The 26,381-nt window shown below is 38.3% G+C and overlaps 3 protein-coding genes across 3 annotated transcripts in view; 2 read left to right on the forward strand and 1 right to left on the reverse strand.

Moving 5' to 3' along the window:
• Window positions 1–464: 464 nt before the first annotated feature.
• On the forward strand, window positions 465–2,996 carry LOC134654507 (uncharacterized). Its single transcript, XM_063509956.1, has 4 exons — window positions 465–686; window positions 1,536–1,707; window positions 2,169–2,300; window positions 2,726–2,996. The coding sequence occupies exons 1-4, from the start codon at window positions 568–570 to the stop codon at window positions 2,960–2,962; spliced, it is 660 nt and encodes a 219-aa protein (XP_063366026.1). The 5' UTR covers window positions 465–567; the 3' UTR covers window positions 2,963–2,996.
• An 8,779-nt stretch (window positions 2,997–11,775) lies between these two features.
• Window positions 11,776–14,542, reverse strand: LOC134652334 (uncharacterized protein CG5902). The gene is made up of 4 exons (XM_063507508.1): window positions 14,238–14,542; window positions 13,847–13,932; window positions 12,532–12,762; window positions 11,776–12,243 (listed from the first exon to the last, which is right to left on the reverse strand). The coding sequence occupies exons 1-4, from the start codon at window positions 14,426–14,428 to the stop codon at window positions 12,089–12,091; spliced, it is 663 nt and encodes a 220-aa protein (XP_063363578.1). The 5' UTR covers window positions 14,429–14,542; the 3' UTR covers window positions 11,776–12,088.
• Window positions 14,543–14,734: 192 nt separating this feature from the next.
• The window catches only part of LOC134662625 (remodeling and spacing factor 1-like), a 39,051-nt gene continuing 27,404 nt past the window's right edge, over window positions 14,735–26,381 (forward strand). The window contains exons 1-11 of the mRNA XM_063518901.1: window positions 14,735–15,103; window positions 15,173–15,360; window positions 16,147–16,343; window positions 16,621–16,747; window positions 17,118–18,760; window positions 18,847–18,920; window positions 19,153–19,358; window positions 20,224–20,226; window positions 21,957–22,113; window positions 22,889–22,987; window positions 24,745–24,902. Coding sequence (XP_063374971.1) covers window positions 14,959–15,103; window positions 15,173–15,360; window positions 16,147–16,343; window positions 16,621–16,747; window positions 17,118–18,760; window positions 18,847–18,920; window positions 19,153–19,358; window positions 20,224–20,226; window positions 21,957–22,113; window positions 22,889–22,987; window positions 24,745–24,902 — 2,997 coding nt within the window. The 5' untranslated portion in view covers window positions 14,735–14,958. The remainder of the gene's footprint in view (window positions 15,104–15,172; window positions 15,361–16,146; window positions 16,344–16,620; window positions 16,748–17,117; window positions 18,761–18,846; window positions 18,921–19,152; window positions 19,359–20,223; window positions 20,227–21,956; window positions 22,114–22,888; window positions 22,988–24,744; window positions 24,903–26,381) is intronic.

The following is a 26,381-nucleotide window of genomic DNA, read 5'->3' on the forward strand; positions in this document are numbered from 1 at the left end:
ATGTAACTATAAATCGTAGCGATTTATAGTTAACGTGTGTAGCCGGGGTTAGAAATCTCACGCGATCATCACGCGATTGAGGACTTTTTACTTCACGGAACTTCCACGGAACAGAGGGCCTACCGCGAACCACGTTCGACGTGATGCCTCCCTGTCACACTTAGGTACGAATTAACAAGTGCGACAGAGAAGCAACGCGTCGAACGTGGTTCGCGGTAGGCCTTCAGCACCATTAAGCCCCTCCACACTCGCGTTCGCGGCTTCGCTCCGCGATTCACGCACGGCTCGCTGGTTCCCGATGGGGTGGGCATGGACATTTGTGCGATATGTGGTGAAATCCGAACGTCCCGCATTTTGACATTGACAATTATTGACAGCCAGCTGATTCTGAAATTGTGACATTCTAAACTTGACATTAAATTGGCGCATGAAAATATTTCCGTGATATTTCCTAAACCAAACCTGAAATATTCTGAATGAAAAACCGAAAACCTGTGATATTTCCTGAGATGTTGTAGTGTATGATAATAAAGAGTAATTAAACAGTAATAACAGAAATATACCGCCATGGCTTTAAGGGGCAGGACGGTCGGAGAGATTCCGAAAGATGCCGTCGAACTAACGCCAGTCGAAGCTACCAACTATGTCTGGGAGCTAATTTCAAATTGGGAATCATTCTCCGATACGTAAGGATCTACCATTAGTTCATACTATGTTTAGTTAATAACATAAATCTTATGATACATTTTCTAACAAGATTGCTAACCTAAAAATGCTACTGATTATAATGTATGTATGAAAACAGCCTTATATCGTTAGGTATACAAGGGGATTCAAGAGATCTGATTAATAATAATAACCCTTCATGAAACTAAAAAAAACATGAATAAGATGAGGTTATTTTTTGGGTAGGTTAGTTTAGCCTGGGTAATTCAAAATTACCCTTTACCAGGCAGGGATATTATCAAAATTTCCCACATACGGCACTTCAAACATGTGTTCTATTTTCAATGAGTAAGACTGACATTTGATTGTCATTTCAATTTCAGCCTGGTAAAGAGTTAATAGTTATTTGTTTTACAAGAGGGCAAAGTTGTTGTTTAACCGCTCGTGCTAATATTGATACCCGAGCAAGCGAAAGATTCCAAAATTGAACCCCGAGCGTAGCGAGTGGTTTGAAAAATGGAATCTTGAGCGTTGCGAGGGTTTCAAAGCACGAGGGTTAAACAAAATTTGCCCCCGAGTGAAACACAAAATTCTTCACCACACCAACCCGAAGCAAATATTAAATGTAAATTATCAAATAAAATCAAACCAAATCAAATCTCAATTAATGTTATTAAATATTTATCAAAGAAAAAAAAATAGGTAATGTTTTGAAGGAGTTGTTCTTGCATTTAATGTTTTTTTTTCATGATACGTAATGGATTAGAGCCATTAAATTTGCTTCATATCTGATATAAACACTGGTTTATTTACTCATATCAGGTCTTATTTACTAAATAAACCTGTATCGCTATATTTTTTGTCTGCAGATGGGCGTTACGTTACGGGCCGGTGGTCTTAGGAGGCATAAGTGCGTTGTCCGGCGTCATCATAAATGACCACTACAGGAGGAAATTAAAGTTGGGCAACTTTGGATTTTTCTCATCCGTGATACCTATTTCCCTGATGCCTGGGTTGATGACTGCATTGTTTCATAGACATGTAAGTTTCTTATGAAAGATACTCTGAATTTTTGTCAAAAGTTTGAAATACAACGAAGGTGTGTTATTTGCCTGGACTGGCATGGTTTTTATATCATTTAGGCCCACTTGCACCATCCCACTAACCCGGGGTTAAGCGGTTAAATCGTTAACCTAGTGTCAAATTGTACTGGTAACCATGGTAACTCCAGGTTTAATCGGTTAACTCCGGGTTACTATAATGGTGCAAGTGGGCCTTAAGTAGTAAGAGTAAGACTCAAGGATGACAACAAAAAATAGGTAAAAACTGTAAAAAAAGAAACTATTTGAACATTTCTAAGCCTGTTTGGAGCTTACTACCTATTTTTTATTCATAGTTTAGTAAGTATTTTACAATAATTTAAGTTATAAATACACTAAATCATTCCCGCACCCAAAAACCATTCAAAAGACTACATATATATGAGTGCTAAATTATTTCAGTTGGTGTCAACAGAGATGTTACTGATGAAGAAAGAAGCCTGTCCCGTTTGCTATGAGCTCAAATCGGCAGCCATCCAGTGGGGCTTCGGTATCGCCTACCCCATGGTTTTGGGACCTACGTCAGCTTTAATGGTATGACATGACACTAATGAATTATCTTACCTTAGTGGAATTTCAGCCTATTCCCATTTGTTCCTAGTCATTAGTATTGTGGGAAAATGGGGCAAAAAGTTATTGAGGACAACTGGGAATGATTCCTTCACAAAAGCCAATAACAATATCTTTATGAAGCAGGTATTATTAATATTAACTATACTTACCAATATGTGTTGATAATAACTGGCTTTATGTATGGTCAAACTTAATAAACTGGTAACAACTGAATTCAAAAGGGATTTACTCATACCTTAATGGTAACAAATGGGAATTACTAGCTAATCCCAGATGGGAACTTTTCTGTTCCATTTCCCACAGTCCTAAATTAGAAACGTGGTCCTTGCCAATGATTTCATAATATTATGTATGGTTGTTAAATGTCACCTTTTCCTTATTTTCAGTTCGCCAGCAGATACTCCACGTACAGAGTACCCAACTTAATAGAGGGGCCTAAAGTAATGTTCGAGTTATTAGCAAAACTAACGAAGCCCTTCTACTCAACTTTAGTTTACATGGGTGCGTTCCAGTTGGTGATGTCGTCTGTGCTGACATACTTTGAAATGAAGAACCATATCACTGTCAGATTAAAGATATTGGAGATTGAAGAAAAAGTTATGGCCGAGCATGGGCTTGAATAGTTTTTATTTAAGTAGCTTGTTAATTATTATACAATTAGAAAATCTGTTGATTCTTTGTTTTCATTACTATGAAGTTGGTGATATTGCCCTATGACATACGTATATTAACATTAACCGCAAGAGAGGTAGTCCTTACCAAAGGTCATACTAACAATAAAGCTCATTTAAATTAGCTTAAGCCTTTATAAGGACGGAAGGAATATATTTCCCACACGATTTTGAACTTTGTTTCAAAGTCATAGGATTAAATTATTCGTAATGTCTGACACTTTTACCCCTTACTTTTTTACTTTTATGCCTTAAAAACAGTGCTTAAAAAGGGTTGAGAATATACCAGTAACTATTTAATCCACTTTATAAGGACTTTTTTTCATCAAGGCTGGAGCCTGGCCGCGCCGGAGCGCATTTTCAATGTGCCTATACATTATGTATGGCAGCAGAAGCGATGGAATCCGACCGGAGCCGTCCGCATCCGCGAGGAGCCGACCGGCTTGCGGCCGTAAAAATGTGAAATGCGCGCCGACACCGCCCGTTCGGTGGGAATCGCACCGTACTTGATAGTATCTTAATCTAATTTTGTTTTTAAACAACTGTTGATGGCTTGCGAATCATTCATCGTCAGCTGAAAAGGTGAACCTGGATAAATAAAATAAAATATGTAGTTTTTTCAGTAACCTATATTAATTAATTCATATTTACGATACAAAAACGGGCAACAAACCGCACACAACGTCACAACGGAAACGCTTGCCCTGAACACATGCGAGACTGTACCTTATGCTAGTTATATTATTGCTCATTATCGGTTGACTTCCATGGTTTGCACACACAAAACTATACTGTTTTTTTACTATGAAGGACTGCCCATAGGAAATAGTACGACCATTTGTTTCTTGCATAGAAAATGTGTGGCGTAATACTTAGTTAAAAAAACACTACCCCTTTTTTCGATTAGAAATTGTATAACCTCAACTGTAACTTTTTCTTCCAAAATTAATCTGAGGGCCTACCGCGAACCACGTTCGATGTGTTGCCGCTCTGTCGCACTTGTAAATTCGTACGTAAGTGTGACAAGGAGACAACACGTCGAACGTAGTTCGCAGTAGGCCCTCTGAGCCTAAGTGTAAGGCCTGAGTGGACGCTCGAAGCGGAGCGTTCGGCGGGGCGTGCAGCGTGGCGTCGGGCTCACAAGGGATTTGAGCAGCGTGCACTAAGGCCGCTCCTATACGTTTGTATTTGTTTGACATGCACGCCGCACGCCCCGCCCCGCTGCACGCCCAACATGAGCGTCCACTCAGGCCTTACACTAACTATCATGCTCAAACATGGTGAATATCACGAAGAATATTGTACATTGACACGCAATTTCCTATAAGGTCCACCGATGGACTGTTATAGATGGTCAAGCAAATCTTGTCAGTAGAAAAAGGCGCGAAATTCAAATTTTCTATGGGACGATATCCCTTCGCGCCTACATTTTTCAAATATGCCGCCTCTTTCTACTGACAAGATCTGCTTAACCAAGTATGTATAAGAGTGTTGCTGTTTGTACCTACTATCTACCCAAGATTTGATGATTGTAAAAGATCTAAGACAAATTCGTGGTTCGAGGGCCTACCGTGAACAGCGTTCGACGCGTTGCCTACCTGTCGCACTTACGTACGAATTTACAAGTGCAACAGAGAGGCAACACGTCGTGGTTCGCGGTAGACGCTCAGCGGGCTCAGCACGGTTCCATTTTTATCGACTCACTATGCCCGTCACTTTCGCACTTACATACTTGTTAGAACGTGACAGACATGGTGATAAACGATAAAAATCTGACCGTGCTACTAGGGCTGGTTGTCAAAAATTGCCGTTAGACAATCCAGTTAACATGAAACTATCACGTACCATTCTGAAATAAAAGGCGCAGTACAACGCCATTTATTTCATCAGCATAAGAAATGACAAAAATGTATGAAACTGATTTTATGTCTGCATATTCAATACTTACATTAATATAATGTTCCACTACGCTCTAGCAATCTATTCGGGAGCTGGGGCTTCAGAATTGAGCCTAATATGTACATGCACTGATTTCATACTTAGACAATATTCAGATCTGGTCAGGCCTTTCACAAACAATCGCTAAATGCCCTAAGGAAACCTAAGTTCAGCAAATTCTAGCGATCTTAAAATAAGCTATTTTTATCTGTGTTAATAATAACATTTTAAACACTCGCCTTTGGACATTACTGATTACACATAAAATACTGAGTTTTCTGAAGGACTGGTATTGAAAGAAACACTTAACCTTTTCGACGCCGTGTCAAACACAAAAGCTGTCACTCGGACGCCCCATCACCGAAGTGTCAAAACTGAAATTGAACTTTATGCATATGCACTTAGGTATATGTTGCTGTGGTCTGTGACGGATTAATCCGTTTGGCGTTGGACCTACGGTGCGGATATATGTATCATTGGCGTCCAAAAGGTTAAGGCCCGTGAGTTCAGGTCCTCCGAACGCAGCTGGCTGAGCACTGAGCGGACGGCGTGCGTGCCCGGGATCACGGATAGTTTTTTTTTGTTAATAAGCCTCTAAGATACTTACCTACTGACAATAAGGTCGTCAAATATAATTTTCGAACGTTGGCTTTTAAAGATGTTTGTGAACCCGACTGTATGTACAGTCACGCTCAAAGATTGTTATGCCATTTAGGGTTCTAGGTAAATTGGACGTTCCATAGCGGAAGTATTGATCAACCAATTAACCTAGGACCCTAAATGGCTCAACGATCCTAATTATGTCCTAAATCAGTATTTTGTGTAGGTAATATCCCGTAATAAATTCAAATTGACAAAATGACGAAAACCTACCTAAGTCATAGGCATATAAGCGTTATACTGGGTGGATTTTTAAATGGGTCAGATTCTGTCTTGCCACGCGAAAATGGTCTTAAGTGATTAAGTTCCGTGCAAAAAAAACGACAAACTGTCGATTTCGTTGCTGACTGACTTTTCCAAAACCAGTGTACACCAATTGTCAGTTTATTTAAGATTAAGTCGGGGAAATTTTACTAAGTCCATTTTCACGCAACAGCTACCCACCCCTTACCGTCATTGGCCCATTGAAAAATCCATCCTGTATATTTACCATACTAATGCTTATATACATACATCATTTAAATAACAACGCGATACAAATAACTGGCGGATGGCCCTAACAAATCGATCATAATCATAACTTTTTTTGTCCTTTCATAATTATTTTGCTTTTTTTATACTTACTTTTCTCATTACAGTCAGCAGCAATAGTTGCTAAGCGGGCGAAGTGTTCAAAATGATCTTGACGCGACTTTATTGTTAAGAGAATAAGAGCGCGCCTAGGTAATTTTGAACAACTCGCCCACTTAGCAACTTCTGCTGCTGACTGTACAAATCCAATGCATGATATATTGATATATAAGGATAATCTTTAATATTAATAATATTCTTGTGACTTTAGCATAAGAACTTCACCTTATAGTTATCGCTATCATCTAATGTAATAAGTACCTTTGTTTTTGTATTTTTTTTATTTTAGGCAAGCTGAACATGATAAGGTAAAACATTTTACTTTTAAGCGTCAAAATTGAGTTGAATTTCGATTCAACATTTAAAAATCTTTTGATAATTATAATTTTATATGAATAAGTATCTGAATTTTTAATGTTTTGAAAAAAAAAAAGTAGATATATAACATGCTGATTTTTTGGCAAAAGCGTTGTTCGTGAAATTTTGTATTAACATTTGAAATATAGAAGAAATATTTAACTTTACTATAGCTAAGAAGCCAGAGATGTGTTTAACGAGCATAATTTAATTTCGACGGGGCGTTTAGGGCGTCCGCTGGCCGGCGCGGGTGAGTGGGTTAACGAAAAATAGTATGAGCGTCACTAACGCTGCGTCTTAAGGCCCGTCTCCATATTGCGCGGCAAACTATCGAACATTGGCTCGCGAGGCAGCCGCGCGCAATAGATATCGGGTTGGCTCGCGAGCCAACGCGATCTGCGGGCTCAGCACGGTTCCATTTTTATCGACTATCACTATGCCCGTCACTTTCGCACTTACATACTTGTTAGAACGTGACAGGCATGGTGATAAACGATAAAAATGCGACCGTGCTACTAGGACTGATCGAGTTGGCTCGCGAGCCAACCCGGTATCCATTGCGTGCGGCTGCCTCGCGAGCCAATGTTCGATAGTTTGCCGCGCAATATGGAGACAGGCCTTTACGTAAGCGAACTCGCGAACGCGAAGCGAAGCGGCGCGGCGCGCCAACGCCTTTCGCGTTTGCGACGAGACCGCCCACGTAGGACACTTCTATAGGTATCAAAGGTTTGATTCACCCCACGCCGCATCGCTTCGCTTCGCGTTCGCGTGTTGTTCGCCTACGTAGTACGCTGCGTAACTGCCGCGGACGCGTGCGACGGATTTTACTTACACCCGTACCGAAGTGCACCCGCTCACGCGACGCGGACGCCCTTACGGCGCTAGAAATGGTTCTTTTTTATTGTGTTACGCAGTGCTTAAGGATTAATATAACAAAATAAATTAAATAATTACAAGCTGCAAATCGATTCATTCATATTGTTTATCGAGGTGTACTTCTTTTATATCGACTCGTGTCCATACATAATTTAAGCAATTCGACAAAACACAGATATTATCAGAGCCCGGAATTTTCGTAGCATTTTTGAGTTGTCATAGGGACTTCTCGTTTATCGACTTCCGATTATACATATGTATATCGATAAATACAGAATACAATATGTAAAATATTATTACGAGTAGAAGTAAACAACATGCAGTCTCATCGCGAAAGTTCCCTTAAAGTTCCCTTTGCTTTTTATCAATTTATCAAAAGGTTATCTCGAAGAGATCGCTCATTCGCGATAAGACTGCATGTTGTTTACTCCTACTCGTAATAATATTTTACATATTGTATTCTGTATTTATCGATATACATATGTATAATAATCGGAAGTCGATAAACGAGAAGTCCAGCTCAAAAATGCTACGAGAATTCCGGGCTCTGGATATTATTTATCACGTTTTGGAAAATCGACCTGTATTGTTCATAAAATTAAAATATTATATGGATTTGTAAATGATAAATGTTACATTTACAAATGTAGTGCATAATTGTTTTTCATCCTCTTCTCGGAAACATTCGTACATATTTGTCATGCTACTTCAGTCAACCTCAGTACTTTTTGTACCGAGACTGACTGAAATAGCAAGACACGTTCGTACGTCTCCGTGAAAAGACGATGGAAAACCATTATGCACTAAATCTGTACACTCGTTCTTTTAATCCAGATACTAAACTTTCAGCTGTATTGGCCCATTAACAGACCAAGCTAAGTTGGCATCGGGTTTGATAGCTCAGACTGTGCAAATGTGATGAATTTTATGATGTAGAATCTACATTGTAGATCTACATCGTATATTTTGATGGCCCGTGGCCATAGACTAGGAATCCTCTTGACGGAGTTTAGAGCAATTATTTCATGAAACCGATGCTGCCAAAAATACTGGGGTGCGGGGAACGAGGTCAGCGAGTCCCGCGCCGTGATTGATCCGTTCAAAGACACGGACGTCACAGAAAGACACTGACTCGAAAATGGAGTAAAACTACCGTATATTTGTGGCAAGGGGGTAGCGCTACTATGCTCAGTCTGGAGGATGTCTTGTCTGTGCCCGTGGCTCAGCAATATGCATATATATTTTTTTAATTACTATGTTTTTTTGTTTTTTTTTTCCACAATCTATACAACATTACCATACCTCGCAACCGAGCTAGCAAATCTGTAGCAGTTGTACGTCAGGGTTATCACTACTACGCATAAACTAAAGTACGAAATAGTTATTTTCGATACAAGTGCGAAAAAGAGGAAATTCGAAACGAGTGGCGATAAATTAAAACACGACCGAAGGGAGTGTTTTAAATCGACACGAGTTGCGAATTACCTATTCGCACGTGTATCGAACAACGTTTTACAGTACATATGGCACTTTAAAGTTTCGACATACGCACGAAAAGTGCTATTTTACGCACTAGTGCGGAAAAGTAGCCCCATATGTACTGTAAAATATTTTACAGTACATATGGGGCTACTTTTTCGCACTAGTGCGTAAAATAGCACTTTTCGTGCGGATGTCGAAACTTGTGCCATATGTACTGTAAAACGTTGTTCGATACATGTGCGAATAGGTAATTCGCAACTTGTGTCGATTTAAAACACTCCCTTCGGTCGTGTTTTAATTTATCGCCACTCGTTTCGAATTTCCTCTTTTTCGCACTTGTATCGAAAATAACTATTCTTTGTTTTCAAACACACCAATATTTTCAAGCAATGAAAATTCCATGTTAATATTTGAAAGAAATGCGAAAAAAACGTGATTTTATAAACAAAATAACAGATACATTGAAGCGCATCTAATATTCATTGACCTGTTAATTTATATTATTTGACAGTAAATTAAACCGGATTATATCGGAAGAGGGTCAACCAGGTTCTCGATTAATTTTATTAATCTTCCATTCAATAAAGTTAAAGCAAAATGGTTCATCATAATCGCCAACCCTGACACAAAACTGTCATATGCTACGATTTTGCTAGCTCCGTTGCGGGGTATGAACATTACCCATCTATTTCAATTTATTAGGAAATTATACAAAATCATGCATTTAAGGGTTAAACGTCATAATTTCATAGAATTTTGACGTTTAAAACAACACTTGCACGGTCTCGGCTATCAACATCGCTGCCAACTTAGCTTGGTTTAACTCTACCCAATCATCCTGCTTTAGTAAGTACTAAACCTCGTAAGGCCCACTAGTACAAACAGTAGTGGACCTTATGCCTTTTGTAATAAGGTTTACGAACCGTCCGTTAACAGTGTGGGCGATGGTATTCATTACTTCAAATGCAATTTAAACCAATTTCAATGGAAACAGAGTTGCGTTTTTTTTGGTTTGGTTCGATTTCAAAACAAAAGAAATTCAACTATATTCCTTTCACTATTGATTTCAAATACACTTGCCGATTTTTGCATGGTGAGCTTTAGGAGATCGGTTGGAAAAGTTAGGGCAATCTGTCATTTTATAGTATTTTTCAAACAGCTTCGATACGATGACAGATGTCAACTCCATACAATTTATAGCCTTATAACGCAAAATCTCGCATAATAGTACCTGTTGAGATGACATCTGTCACCGTACCAAAGTTGTTTGAAAAGTACTATAGTATCTCGGATATAAAAACGAGGATTTTCAAATTAATTATATGACGTCTTACATTATTGTCATGTGTAAAATCGAATCTTGGAATAATAAAAAATACTTATGATTAAAAATAATCCAATCATAATTCTCATAATGTCAATACATAAACTTAAACGAGCGGATTCAGTTTTGTCTCTTTTCAACTCATGAAATGAATCAAGCGTCAGAAAGAAACAAACGCGGTCGTCGTGAACTTTTTTTATTGCAACAACAGATGTCAACACTGTCAATATTGTGGTCAAAGTGGCCAATCGTGTCGGCGCGGCTTAAGATTTTGGCGGGAATGTTTTATAAACAAACTATGTGCATCCCTCTTTTTGAGGTTATAATACTAACGTAAGAAAAAGACAGTATGATTCTCTCTGCCTATTCTCCACTGACGATTCTCGCTAAACTATAAACTATCCATTTTACTTCGTTTTTAGTATTATAAAGAACTCCATAGAAGGAAATGTATATATTCAGCCGGCGTAAGATTTGTAGGTACCTACTGAACTGTCAAAATTCAATAAAATGTTATATGTAAAAGAATTTTGACAGTTCACGCCAAAATTGATGCTAATTATCGCGTTGGTTAAGAAACCTAACATAAAACATGATGATTATTATCAAGCACTTAATATTGTGGCATAGTAATAAAATAAAACCGATAACTTAATCTTGTGGCATAGTAATAAAATAAAACCGATATTACCGCATAAAGCGCCCAATAAAAAAATCATTTAAAAAATAAAATTCATGAACGAATACCATTATGCTTACTTCTGTTCTGTCGAGTTCTTTCCACCTATTAATATAACGCACAAAAAACATCCTAGCATGCATTGGTTGGATTCAAAACATCCACTTCCCAAAATACTTACTTATTTCAATCCTAAATGTCAAACCGTATCCCAATTTATTATTAGCACTTCGGGTAAGGTCAGAACCCAGAGGGCATTTGTTTCAGTAATCATTTCAGAGTAGCCTACCCGATTAAAAATGGAACTAAAGCTAAAATTAGGATGAAAGGGGAACACCGCGCGAAATCACCTTCGCGTTTTCATACAAACGTAGTCCTCATTTTCCTCTCTGGACATTATTGAAATTGAAAATATTTTGACACAATTTGATGTAAGTATGTATATAATTATATAAACCACTGCCAATAAAAATTTAAAAAATCAATAATCGTTTGATTTTTATACTTCTTAATTATTATAAGATAGACGCATTTAAAAAATTGTATGGAATTTTTCACTCCTAATTCTTATAATAATCAAACAATCCAAAAAAGTCAAACGAAGGGGCATAGCTTTGGCTAATATACATCAAATTATGTCAATATATTGTCCATGAAGCGGTCAACCCCTTTGCTCTTCATTTGTAAGTATCTCTGTTTGGACCTATGGTTGACTGGCAGAGAATGTTATTTGGCAATTGGTCCGCACTTAGAACATAGTTGTATTTTTTGCAATAGGTAATTCTCTGCCAATGACCTTTTACATTTACAAGAGTGCTTGATAACCTAAAATTAGGATGTTTTAAAATCATTCCCGCCAAACCGCCGCCTTAACATAAAATAACTCACACATACATTACTCAAACTTTGGTGTTCGGAATGTCGATGGCAGTGTTGTTTAAGACACGCGTTCACTTTGACCACAATCTGATCATGCCACTAGGGTACACTTAGATACTAACTTAGCACTATAACCACTTAGATGAGAACTGTTTTCCATCTTATAACCTCTAGAAAGTGGTGAACTGTTAGGCCTCCGGGGCAACTGAGATGAGGTGTGAGTCACCGGGCCCCGGAGACGGAGAGGTTGGTGCTAGCAGCGCTGGACGATGTAGTCGCTGTAGGAGGCAGATATCTCCTCGGATTGGTAGCGGGTCAGCTTGATGCTGCGTCTCATGTCGCCGGTGATGGCTGCCTTGTAGCCACCTTTGCGGAGCAACGAGTCGATTGTTTGGATTTGGTCCCAACCTGGAATTAATATAATCCAGCTTGTAATACAAAACATTACACGAGTTGTGAATTACCTATTCGCACATGTATCATAAAACGTTTTACAGTACATATGGCACTTTAAATTTTTGACATAGTTGCATAATGTGCTAATTATCGCACTAGTGCGGTAAAGTTGCCCTGTATGTAAAAATGACTGTGCTGTAAGCTGTAAAAAGTGTAAATTACGGCATGCTTCATAAGCCCACAATCTTGCAAGACTGAAACCGCAAGAAATTAGACTGAAACTCCTAATTAGCCACTGACCTTGCTCAGTAGCAACTTGTGGTAAATAAGTAGCGGTCCGCTTCGACCCCCGTTCGCTGATGAACTCGATCCTGATGCCATGCTTCCCAAGCTTCCAGTCCAGGTAATGCTCGGCTTCCTCAAAGTGCTGCAGGATGGACACGGATACCGTGAGGCGGGGGACCTCCTCGCGAGTGATGGGCGTGAAGCGAGAGTCCTTGAGGGCGCTGGTTATCGCGTACTCGCGGAGGCCTAGAAGAGATGAGGGTTAGTAATGTGCACACATCAATATTCATGGAGGTCAAAAATAATTAACTGCTCAATTAACAGGGATCTTAAATTAGGGAAGGAAGAGTTTTTTAGAAGGGTGTCAGGTGTCAGTTCCATCCGTGTTAAAACTACATAACACAAAGTTTTAAGGTATATTTTTTTATAATAGGTGTGCTGTTTAAGGTATTTATCTATGGGCCACTATGGTTAAAAATAACGAACTTCTCAACTAACAGGTATCTTAAATTAAGAAAGGAAGAGTTTTTTAGAAGGGTTTCAAGTTCCAGCGGATCCGTGTTATGTAGTTTTTAGTTTTAAGGTATATTTTTTATGTGTGCTGTTTAAGGTATTTATCTATGGGCTACTAGTTTTTGCTGACTCAGTAGTGCTATAATGGGAAGGGCGGGGTTAATTAATGTATAATACCACTAGCTCCCGCTCTCGACTTCGTCCGCGTAAAAGTCGTTAAGAACTTTCTGCTCCATTTTACCAAAACACATATCCATTCAGGAAAATGGGGACTATGTTTATATGGAGAACCGGTTGTCCCTCTTCCTCTTATTAATATGTAGTATGTACTGTTTTTATTGATTGAGTCTTTGTTTGGCAGTCATTGTTAAGCAGAAAATAATAATGAGCTGAGTGTCAAGGGATCATAAATATTTAGTGCTCATTATCATGTAAATTGCTTAAAATTACTGCAAGTAATACTTTATTTGTAACAGTTTTGTAACTTTTATGTCTTGTAGAGGAATGATAATTGAAGGAATAAATGAGTCAGAATAATGAATAATCTAGAGGTGATTTTAAAAATGTACTTTTAATGGCTTTACAGATTACATCATTGAGATTAATTACTCCTCTCAAGGTCTGCTAAGTAATGATGTTTATGTTTATCATAGTCAATTGATTTTTGGATAGGTTATCACCCGAAACTATTTTTCAAATTAGTAAAATGAACTTAAATAAAACTGTATATTGCTTAAGCTATACTTATAATGTATTTATCATCATAAGCCCTTATGATATAAAAATATTGTATTTTATTACCAAATCATTTATTTACCAGAATGCAAATGCATGGCATTGAATGTCCCAATGCAGCCCCGCAGCCGGTGCTCCTTCCCGATCTTCCAGGTAACAAACAAAGGGCTGGAAGAACATCTCTCGTTTAAAGTCCACTATATACATATCCAATACCTATATTACGACAAAGAGTGCATTTATTATAAAGTGAAAGTTGCTATAAAGAAGACAAGCATTGATAAACAACAACACCCACACATTTACGTTGACAAAAACGCATTTTGGGCGTAAATTGGTCAACCTACTAATTGCCCAACCGACGAACAAAGCAGCTTCTTTGTAAGCAAACAAAGAATGCCTAAGCGAAATCCAACCCCCTAGAGATTAACTCATAAATAGTTTCACTAGAGTATAAATATATTGGCACTTACTAGGCATCGTTGGTAAAATTTGGCGTTTGTGGAGGGTCCATACTATGCAGCTGACTATACAAAACATCGAAACAAAAGTAACACATATCAGGAATAGCCACTGATTCTTGGTACCCATTTAAAGGTCGATCTATACCATTATACGAATTGTTCATCTTCTGCTTCTTAGTACCACAACACGCCGAAGACATGTTTAATGATTTTGCTTTAATAATTATTAAACTAAACAATTCAATCACGAAAAACTCGCGAATGAAACAATATTAAAGGTTCTTGAACCAATTTTTTGGATTGATGTTAACCACAGAGTAGATAGACATGCACTAGACAGACGTAATCTAGACAGGTGATTCTTCTATGGCAACCCTAAATTAATCCTTCGCCGACAAAGTTCGCCGACAATTTATTAGGCTTTTATCACACGCGTATACAAAGATGCTTTTCAAACGGTTCTTTTTAAAAAATATCGTATCTGTGGTAAAGGCGATTAAAAACACAACATTTACGAATTCGTAAGTCTATGGCACGATGGCTGTCAATTGAGTTATATTTTATTACTAGAAAAATAAGAAAATAATGAATTCTGTGCACATTAAAATAATATTTTCGTGAATAATGTACATTTTATACAATTTTAATCTAGATATAAGTGATGAAATCGTATACCACTAGTGGAAGCCACATAGCGATGTTTAGTATAAAAACTAACTGAGTTTCGACGATGGCGTCTGACGGAGAAATTTCCTGTACGAATGATCCCAATTTCGCCGTAATCTACTCGTTTTTGAAGGTTTTCGGGAAATTGTACGGGCTAGAAATACCGTCAATAGCAAAATTACAGCAGCTCGTAGAGAATACGGAGGAAGGTAAGGTATTACGAGAATTGTGATGTGTTGTGTTATAAACAAACAGTGTTGAGAGTGTTGTTTGTGCAGTTCCGGAGCCGCTGAAGGAGCTGCACCTGCGGCTGCTGCGGCGCGCGCAGAAGTCCGTGCAGAGCAACCGCTGGGAGCGCTGCCTCATCAAGTTCTGCCACCAGCAGGGCCACCACCAGGAGGCGTGGGAGATCGAGCGCTTCTCCTACAAGAAGGCCAGCACAGAGGTCAAACTAAAGACCCTCAAGGTACGAACAACACTTTTTACGACATTTTGCGACCCACACTATTGAATTAGAAAGTGGCTTGATGGAAGCATTACAGTTAGTTTCTATTGTATACAGAATGTATTGATCTGACATAAAAACAACTATGTAAGTGTCATTACATTGTTAATGTAATTGAGTTCTTTAGTGTTGAAGCAGGGTAGGTGAATTTAGTAGTTTGTACTGAACTTAATTAGTCACTGTCTATCTCTGATCACTTTAATGTCACTGTAAACTTATGCATTTGATCATCTTAATTTCTAAACAGCATTTTTAAGTTCATCAACTTGATTTAATGTTCTAATTAATATTAAAATTGAAGCTTATACCTGAAAAAACTTACTTAAAGCAGACAATCTCCTAAAAGTCAGACTAAATCAAAATTATGGCATGTAACCTGCCCAAATATTGGGTGTCTCTTAAATTATACCACCATCGAAACTATATGTTTCATATATAAATGTAACTTAGCAATGTTATGATTAATCTAAAATAAAATGGATTTGTTTTATTGCTACCTAAATATTTTATAAAATGGTATCAACATTTAAGATTACTTTTTGTCACTATTAAAATACTTGTGTTGCCTTAGTTGCCTAACCTTGCTTTGTTTCTTGTATTATTTTTTTCTGTTTGTATTTATAATAAGGCATTGTCAGTAAACGCTTACCTTAATAATTATGTGCTTCCAGTACATTCATATCAATAATATTCTTTAAAATATAACAATCTAACATTATTATTATAATGTAAGTTATTCATTTTCAGATACTTCTTGAGTACCAATTCACATGCCACGCAAAGTTCAAGGCAGCGGTCAATGCCCTGTCATGTAAGGAGCTCCGGTTGGACCCCATCGGACGGGACAAGCAGGGCTGCGTGTACTGGCTTCAGGTGGATGATGAGGCTAACCTCTGTCTGTATCGGGAGGACCAGGATGAGGAGACTTGGCAGTTAATAGCGAGGTACTGTATATGACAGGCAGAGGAACACAGAAATTCATAAACTTGACCAATCAGTGTTGGTAAACCTTTTCATGTTATAATAAGACTATGAAGCCGATGGTTCTATGGAGTATGTTTATAAAAATATTTCTATATTTATAGGAATTTAACTGGTTTAATATAAATTACAGTTATATCCTAAAAACCTTTCAATTTGTAAACACAAAAAAAAACTGTTAAGTGTTTTATGGATGAGTGAATCTGTCATCCCTTTTATTAATAAGTTATTTGTTTGCAGAAATCGAGAAGAGCTAGTCAAAGTAATAGGACAGTTGAAAAATGGAGAGGAAATTTGTCCGTCAACTGTGTCCAACAGCAATGAGGACTCCAACAGTACTGAAATACCTGCAATTGAGCCAACTGAGGTATTATTTCGTTGTTCAACTTACTGAACAAATGAAAACTATTTTGATTTGTGTTCTTTAAGTACACTACTATAATAAATTATAAACTGAAATACATGTTATATTTGTGGAAGGTTTTTTTTTTGTGATAATTAATTTGTCTTTAAGCATAGTTGGAAGGGGTGTTTGATAAAAAATAATTTAATTAGATAGCTTTTTTCCATAATGGTGATAGTGGCTTAAACTTTAACCACATAATTATGATCTGTATCTATATGTTTAAATAAACAGATATTTATTACTTATTAAATACTACAACCTAAGACTGCAATTTTAAAAAGCTTTGTCTTTCAACTACTAATACTTTTGCTACTTTTTTTAATGTTTTCAGGAAACCAACACACAACCCGAAGAAGAAAACGAGGAATTCCTAAGCCCAGAGTCAGAGTCGGAACATGATGATGATGAATCTAAAGCTGATAAGAAACCCCCTCCCACAAGAGCTGATGATAGTAATAACAAAGAAGAAAAAACAGTAGATAACAAACCTGTAGAAGAAAGTGAAAAAACTGAGGATTCTAGAACAGAAGAACAAAAAGTAGAAGATGTGAAGGTAAAAGAACCTCCTACAGATGAACCTCCTAAAGATATAGAAGAGAAAAGTGAAAAACCATCAGCGCAAATATCAGAAAAGGCTGAAGATTCAGAAAATGAACAATTGGAAGAAAAGAACGACAAAAACGAAGAACAAGTAGAATCTGATGTTGCTGAAAAACTTCAAATCGGTACAGACAGCAAAAAATCTCCAGAACGTGAAAAGACGCCTGAGAATCCTCCAAGTGAGGAAACCGAAATAAAGGAGAATGATGAAGTGAGTGAGGCAATAGAAGAGCCGGTCATGGTTGTCACAGGGGAAGGCAGCGGGGCCGATTGTGAGAGCTCATACTTCATAGGTGAAGAAATATCCGAACCCATCATGTATTTTTATGGAGAAGGTTGTGGTTATGATAATGATACCGGAAACCCTGAAGTATTAGAAGAAGCCAACACAGCGCAGCATAACTCAGACGAGGAGAATGACAATGAAGAATGTGTCAACGGTGAACATTCTAACTCTAACGATATCTCTAACTCTAGTAAAAGTAAATTAGTTAAAAGTGTTAAGTTAAAAAGTGGTCATCCTACTGTAAATAAACGATCTTTGAAGAAGCAATCTAATGATAATTCCGAAGTTCTGAAACCAGATTCTAAGAAACATTGTATTAGAAAGCTTAACAGGTCGGACAGTGTGAAATCAAATTCAAGCAATAATGACAATGACTTGAAGAGGGAAAGCAGCGTGAATGACAAAACCACAGATAGTGAAAGTCCGAACAAAAATAATGTGAAAAAAACTAGAGGTAAGGTAAAGAAGAAACCTGAAGTAGCGAGGAAATTAAAGTTAAATCAGAAGAAAGAGTCTACATCGGACGCTGACAATTGTAATGATAGTAAAGCCAGTATTATAGAAAAGAGGAAAAACAGTGTGTCTTCAGATCAAGACGGAGTTGATCATGCGGAACAGGAAAAGGAAGGAAGCCCGGAACACGAGGCTAAGCCTGACGACGATCTACCTCCAAAAAAATTACGCTTAGAACCTAGTAAGGACATTGAAGTATCACATTCCAAAGATACTCTAGAGTCTCTAGACAATGTAAATAAAGACGAAGCTAAAAGCGAAAACAATGAAAATAACGACAATCTTAACAAAGACCATGTAGATAAAGATCCTATAGCCATGAGAAAGAAAATTAAAGCTAACAAAGGGAAGTTTAAAAGAAAAAAGATATTACAGAATAAGGTAGATAATAGTGATGTAGAAAAGAGTAATGGTAAGGAGAAGAGTAAGTGTAAGCCTCTGAAGAGGTCGCTGTTGGACGCGACGCAAAGTGACAGGAACAAATCTGAATCTCAAAGTGAAAGTGAGGACGATATGCCCATCACAAGCGGCAAGAGGTTGAAAATTAAACCCAAGAAAATTATAACAACATCCAGGTAACATTTCTGTTTATTTTTATCACTTGAAATGGTTTTTAAAATTAGTTTTGAATAGCATATTATATTTATATTTTGTTTTATAGAAAAAAGGTTGAAGCCAAGCTGCTCGAGAAGAAATCTAGTGACGATTCCGAAGAAGAAACTTTGTACAGTATAGGTAAAATACAATTTGAACATAACTTTCTTATTATTAAAACTATGACTTTCTTAGTTTTTTTACTTTATATTTTCTTTTGTTAGTTTAAATCTTGCACGGACGAAACTAGTTCATTCCGATTCTAGCATACCTATTAAATTTGAGTGGCAATGCAATGTCAAACGATAATTATCTTGCCATTTTTGTATAGATTTTTTGCCTTCAATAAATTGCTTGCATCATCAAATTTCAGCGGGCAAAAAGACCGGCAAGAAAGTCCTAAAAAAGAAGCCAAAAGGCAAGGAGAAGGCCAAAGTAAAGGAGGCTGCGGACGATTCGGATGCGACGCCCGTCCGGCAGTCGCGCCGGATCGCGCAGCAGAAGATCAGAGAGGAGGCCGACAGGAGGCATCAGGAGGAAGTTGCGCTTCGGGAGATGAAGATGAGCCATAAGAAAAAGGTAAGACTTTTAACACAGTACAAGAACAGTAGTGAATCTTCATAGAAATGTGCCGCTGCCGGCTTGAATGTGTGCGTGCGCGCCGGGCGCCGTGTACGCACGCGCTGCCACGCACACATTCGCATAATATACGGGGGAATACGGTGGCGGCAGTGTGGGCCGTACCGCGACTGTGATCGCGCGCATTCGAGTACGCTCGCATTTGCCTGCTCTTACCGGCCTTAATTTATACCTCATTTATGAATTGATAGAACATTTCATTATATTATATAAATAGAAACACGCAAATAATATTTAACTAAAAATAAAAGTGACAACCCTAAGCGCCAACGCAAGAGTAGGTAAATAACTTGCCGAGCGGCCTTAGATTCACAACTGTTCTTATTGTACTGTGCTTTTAATTTGTGTTTAAATATGAATGCCAGAGTAAAGCTTCGTTTTTAAGCACCAACAGTGCGTGAGTAGCGTTCACGATAGCCGCGCGTCGCGTACGGCTGCACGCCGCGTCGCCCGCGATGAGATAACCGGTTAGGGCCACTTGCACCATTCATTAACCTGGAGTTAACCGGTTAAACCTGGAGTTAACATGGTTACCAGTACAATATGACACTGGGTTAACAGTTTAACACCGGGTTATTGAATGGTGCAAGTGGGCCTTAGGGGAGGTCTTGCGCTGTCGGGGCGTTCTTAGCTTAATGTTAGTATGTCTCACGACAGTTTTAATTCGGTCAAGTGGTATTTTTTCATATTTGATATTTTTTAGGGTTCCGTACCCAAAGGGTAAAAACGGGACCCTATTACTAAGACACCGCTGTCCGTCCGTCCGTCTGTCACCAGGCTGTATCTCACGAACCGTGATAGCTAGACAGTTGAAATTTTCACAGATGTATTTCTGTTGCTGCTATAACAAATACTGTCTGTTCTCTCCGCAACCCTTTTCCTGCTCCACATTAACGACATGCTGCAACCCAGCATTGTAGGTTATGCAGACGACAGTACGGTTGTTGAGAGATATTTGGCTAGTTCAGGGGACAGCAGGGACAAGATACGTTCACAGAGAGAGGCCATGGTTGAGCGGATGAACCTGACCCTTAGTCTCGTTTCCCAGTGGGACGACGACAATCTGGTCGCGTTCAATGCCTCAAAAACGCAGGCGTGTCTGTTTTCCGCAAAACGGAGTCCATTCGAACTGACTCCTTCTTTCCGAGGTGCATCTGTACCTATTACTGACAGCCTGGAACTCCTCGGCGTGGAGTTGAGTTCAGTCCTCAACTTCGGCACCTTCATTGAATCTAAAGCACAGACTGCGGCCAGAAAGCTGGTCGTCCTAAATAAGGTGAAGCGATACTTCACACCTGGACAGCTTCTAACACTTTATAAAGCTCAAGTCCGATCGTGTATGGAGTATTGCAGCCACCTGTGGGACGGCTCAGCTAAATACCAACTCGCCGCTTTAGACTCAGTGGAGCGCAGAGCCAGGAGGATGATTGGTGACAAGAAGCTAACGGGTAAGCTTCAGGCTTTGGCCCATCGGCGGAAAGTCGCCAGTCTGTCGGTGTTCTACAGATTGCACTTCGGGGAGTGTGCTCAAGAGCTACACGAGCTTATTCCACCGTCCCCATTCTACCATCGGACTTTTAGACGCACGGCCGGTTTCCATCCTTACTTGGTAGGTATTCCACGAATCCGCACGAAGCGCTTTGCTTCCTCTTTCCTTATGCGCACTGCCAAGGAATGGAATTCCTTGCCGGCGTCTATATTTCCGAGCTCATATAACCCGGCAACCTTCAAATCAAGGGTGAACAGGCACCTTCTGGGCAGACTCGCTCCATCGTAGGCCACGTCTTCGCCCCGGCTAGTCTGTGGCCATGAGTAAGCCCATTTTTAATAAAAAAAAATACTAAAAACAATAAAATAAAAATTTAAGTGAAGCAACGTCGGGCGGGGTCAGTATTTTGCTTGTTTTGCTCTATTTTTTGTTGATGGTGCTCCGTGCGCGAATCCGACTCGCACTTGGCCGGTTTTTTTTAGTAATTCATGATCATGATGTATTTGGGTGGATCAACTATTTCTTGTTGTTATTCTGTCCGGTCAGCCAAGAGACAATAGTAGCGTAGTTTGTTAGAAGACATTGTCCACCACCTTCTGACACGCTTGGAAGACGAAACTCTATGGAAAGGGTTTATTTCACAAAAAAGCGTATTTGGAGAATTTAAATGCCTAAAAATCAGAAGACCCAGGGGAACGTAACCATGGCCACGAGGGTATCATCTTGGGTCGTCTCATTCGTTTTTCGTCACGTTCTTAAATTAGTCCTATTCTGCTTTCGTCACTCATTCTACATTCGTCATAATCGTCGGTGGCTTTCAATGTAGAATGAGTGACGAAAGCAGAATAGGACTAATTTAAGAATTTGACGAAAAACGAATGAGACGACCCAAGATGATACCCTCGTGGCCATGGTTACGTTCCCCTGGGTCACTGTTTAAATCCTGATTTTTAGGCATTTAAATTCTCCAAACACCAATAACCCAAGATGATACTGCCACGAGTGATAATCAATAAGTTGATTCACCCATTTGTATGTTTGTATGGCAGGACGTGGACGAGGAGGAGTGGCGCTTGTCAGGCAGCAGCTCGGGCTCGCCGGTGCGGCGCGCGCGGCCGGCGGCGGCGGGCTGGCGCGCGCAGGACTCCAGCGACCCGGACTCCGAGTCCGAGCGAGACGACCTGTCCGACCGACCCGAGCCCGACCGTGAGTTAGCCGACATACTTTATCTCTACTCCTCGACTTTAATGGTTGCATTAATTATTCGTATAGGAACCAAACTAGTCGCAAACTTCACTTGGGCTCCCGACTCAACTATGACTTTCAAAACGCTTTAGGCAACTGTAATGAATTCGATAAATAACGCGTCGCCAAACGATAGAACAAAAGACATCAACGCGCTAGTATTTATCTATTGAAATAATTACCTAATTTTGTTTAATTATTCATGCTTTATAGTAAAAAAGTGTTGTAGTAGTGATATAATCAAACTTTTCAATCTCGTACCTTACTTAGACCACTCAGCAAGCTTCGTGGCCTAAACACGGTACTCGAATGAAAAGCTCTCTCACTAGTTTTCATAAGAAGTCATCGAAAACGGGTTAACTAATTTTGAAAATATAAGAGCAGCTTAAATTACGAGAATAATAAGTTACAGTTTGGCAAGTAATTTCCGTCAGTAGAAAAAGGCGGCAAATTTTAAAAATGTAAGCACGATGGATTGCTCTTCCATACAAAGTTTGAATTTCGCGCCTTTTTCTACTGACTAACTGGGTTTGCCAGAGTATAAATAAAAACTTAAAAAAAAAAATTTTCTAAGAGATTCGGTCTTTTTATTTAGAGATAAAGGTTTTGTGCAAGCAACTTGAAAACGTCCATATGCGACGGTGATCGCATACCATCAGGCGGGCCATACGTTTGCTTGCCCCCATATTAAACAATCAATTTACGCGATAATCTATTGCCTTTTATAAATTTACAGTCGAATTCGGCAAATCAGACCATGAGTTCTCTCCAGAGTCCGACCTTGAGACTGGGGAGCCGAGCGAGCCCCTGAAAAGGGCCAGAACGTTGCAGGAAGGTGAGTTCGCTTCGGGTGGAAGGTTGCACGAGAATACAAGAGTTTGTGAAAAAACAAATAAATATTCGTCAAGAAAATGCTGCATGGTTTTTTGCGCTCATTTCTGGGCACCAATGTTTTCAGGGCTGCATGTTTTTCTTGTTATTTTTTGTCGCAAATTTTAAAAATGCACTGTAAATGTAACAAATCGTCAGACGCAAGCAAAACTCACTAATTACTAAAAAAATATTTAAACAAAAATCAACCCTCTTGCAGTACTAATATGGTTCACTATGGCTATGAACGTTTGGTGGTAATTAGTGAAGTTTGCTTGTCACCTGAGAGAAATGTACCATCTTAGGCCGATTTTTATTTCTATAAAGTTTCCCATTACTTATAAATAAATAAATAATAAATAAATAAATATTAATGGACATTTTTACACAAATCACAACATTACATACACATTTTTTACTTATACAATACAAGTCCAATTTCCCTGTCAACAAAAACGTGTGGAATTATAGAAACTGAACTGAATTTTCTAAATTACGCACGTTTTATGTGTCCCAAATTGGGATTTCCTATTTATTCCACTGAGAATTAGGAGCTCATCAAAGCAGCCAAATTTTATCCAAATGTTACGAAAAAAAATCGACAGCATAATAAAATTAATAAAAACCGGCCCATATAAGATTAATATTAAAGTTGACTATCCTTTTATTAATTTAAGAATAGGCTATGTTATTTTGTAGGTCAAATAAATCATAATCAGCATGTGTTTTTTTTATTTTCGTTATAGTGATTTCGAAAATACAAAAAAACTGCTTGTTTTATTATGTCATTTCATTTGTAAGGTTTGTAAGTCATTTAACTCGTTGAGTGGTTACTAAGACTCGGTAAAAATAAACAAAGTCTGCGACGATTTTGGTAGCACACGCAGTGCAAGTGTTAAAAAAGCCTCAAACTTCTATGAAATTTTGACGTAAGTAGGTATAAATAACACTTGCACTGCGTGTGCTATTAAAATCGTTGCAGACTTTTCTTGGTCTAACTCTATTAAATTATGCTTTTGCTAAATAATATCTTAATAAATAATAATATAAGTTACTTCGCATGTGTTATTATTCATGCATGAACTAGTAATATAAATGCACAAGCAATGAGTTAGATAAAGTTTTATTTGCTTCTTTTAGCGAAATGAAAATGCAACTCGAAGAACCTTTTTAAGAAAAACCATAAAGTACTTTTCAATAAAAGAACCTTTTTTATTTTTATACTTAACTATAAGTATAAAGCCCCTTATTCACGGTCCATCATGATTAACTGGTTGAACATGGTCGATACCTATTATTACAAGCATTTTAGTGTTGAGCCGTGAATCTTGCGCGTATCCTATTATCAACACCCTGCCAACGACACTTTCAACCTGATTGTAAGGCAAGTGGTAACTTTTCATACATACAAAAAATCCACGACTAATATTTTTCAGTGCTAATTAACAGGTAGTTATATCATCGATTATTTTGATGGAGTTCATTCAATCACATAGAAACATAAACATAACAAACAATGTCTCCTCAAATACATGTCACACATGATGGATCGTGAATAGGAACTTATAACAAGAGGCTGATATAATTAAAAAAAAAATCTGTCAAAGTGGCGTCCTTTCGCAATGTTTACGAAAACCCCTAAACATATTATCGTGAAACATGACTGAAAATTCCGTGCCACTGCCGTATATAGTGCGTTTGGTAAGTCCATTGACTGTCTAGGAGCGGACAATGGGTTCTGCAAGCACTGCGGCAGCGGCGAGCAGCCGGAGTGGATACTGTTGTGTGACCAGTGCGACGCCGGGTACCACGCGTCGTGTCTCAAGCCCATGCTGTTCCTGGTGCCGGAGGGCGATTGGTTCTGCCCACCGTGCAATCATGTAAGTACATTGTAGACTAAACCCGTCGCGATATCGCGTCGGCAGAAAAAATGTCTGCCTTCCACCCCGGTATCGCACACGCGATTTCATCGTCAAGATTTTTTTGTACTAGATTGCGCAATTTAGATGTCAATTATGAACCTTATCTTTTTTAAATAAAATGTTTTTATTTGAAATGACCGCGAGTCATAAATTTAATAGGTACATAAATATCTCGTTCAGGATAAAATTAAAATCATGTTTTTTCGTAATCTACTTAAATCAGTTGGCAGAATGAGCATAATTCCTTCCTTCGCAACTTTTCCAATGAGAAAAATAAGCTGATATTGTCTATGCCTTTAAAAAACTAAAAGCGCGGGTAGGTGATAGCGTCGTATTTAGTTTTCACGCTTGTGGGGTGGCTAGATTTTCTTACTACTAGGTAATGTAAATAATTACTCATTAATATGTTTATTGTAGGAGATTAACGAATATTTTGCGAGATACATAGGATTTTCATGGAATTCTTGGAAAGAAAACTCTTGTGTGCTGACTTACGATTGCATGATTGTTTACACAAGTATCATATTTCAATCAATGGTTGAATTTATCTATGTACTAATGGACTTTTAATCACAATAGAAGATTTTTTCGTTTCACAATGAAAGTACGCAAAACATGTTTTTGTGGCTTTATTCACGACGAACTGGAGGAAGAGGTATACAGGTTTTAACATATAATTTGTGTTTTTTTATGTATTTTTATTTCAGTTTTTGCAATACTTATTACTCAATGCTCAATTTATTATAGGCACTAGCATTTATTTTATATAATAATACAGTAAGTATCAAAACGAAAGGCTAAGAAAGAGACCCGTTAATGTTTAGGTCATACTGAGCAACTTTTACTATGGGACCAACCCCGAAAACGCGGAAATATAATTGGATGTTTCATACATTTTGCTGGTCTGATGTTGAAATTTCCTATGGGAGAGGGGAGAGTCAATTTTTGGGTCTCTTTCTTTGCCTTTCGTTCTGATACATATAATAGGTTTAAATTAGTGGTACAGGCACATTTGCTTTATGATGACAATAAACACTACTAATTGCCAAAACTCAGGCGAAATTTAATTTTATGCAAATGCCATGACGAAATCACGGAAACTAGACTGCATTTGCAAGGGAGGACTCCAACCAAAACTTTAAAAGATTAAAGTTTGCTCGATAGAAAAAAAAATCACGAAAACATGTCTAATTTTAATTTTATTTCAGTTGTATGTCATTACCCTGGATTTTAGGTAATTTTAAAATAGTTTATAGCTGCGGGATCTGAAGAGCAAAATTTAAAATAGAAGTAGGTATATTTTCACCTTTTTGAGGTAAAACGTTAAAACCTGCGCGAAGGTCATATGAAGCCTATGGTCCCGGGTTCGAATCCCAGTTAGGGCATACATTTGTGTGATGAACACATATATTTGTTCCTGAGTTATGGGTGTTTTCT

Source organism: Cydia amplana, chromosome 1, assembly GCF_948474715.1.
Source record: "Cydia amplana chromosome 1, ilCydAmpl1.1, whole genome shotgun sequence".
Lineage (NCBI taxonomy): Eukaryota > Metazoa > Arthropoda > Insecta > Lepidoptera > Tortricidae > Cydia > Cydia amplana.

What these genes read in the sequence shown, in the direction of transcription:
- LOC134654507 (XM_063509956.1), top strand. Translation starts at nt 568, where the DNA reads ATGGCTTTAAGGGGCAGGACGGTCGGAGAGATTCCGAAAGATGCCGTC. An exon ending in TGGGAATCATTCTCCGATAC is followed by an intron (nt 687 to 1,535) that starts GTAAGGATCTAC and finishes TTTTGTCTGCAG; the next exon opens with ATGGGCGTTACGTTACGGGC. An exon ending in GACCTACGTCAGCTTTAATG is followed by an intron (nt 2,301 to 2,725) that starts GTATGACATGAC and finishes CCTTATTTTCAG; the next exon opens with TTCGCCAGCAGATACTCCAC.
- LOC134652334 (XM_063507508.1), bottom strand. Translation starts at nt 14,428, where the DNA reads ATGTCTTCGGCGTGTTGTGGTACTAAGAAGCAGAAGATGAACAATTCG. An exon ending in TGCCATGCATTTGCATTCTG is followed by an intron (nt 12,763 to 13,846) that starts GTAAATAAATGA and finishes CATCTCTTCTAG; the next exon opens with GCCTCCGCGAGTACGCGATA. An exon ending in ACAAGTTGCTACTGAGCAAG is followed by an intron (nt 12,244 to 12,531) that starts GTCAGTGGCTAA and finishes TATTAATTCCAG; the next exon opens with GTTGGGACCAAATCCAAACA.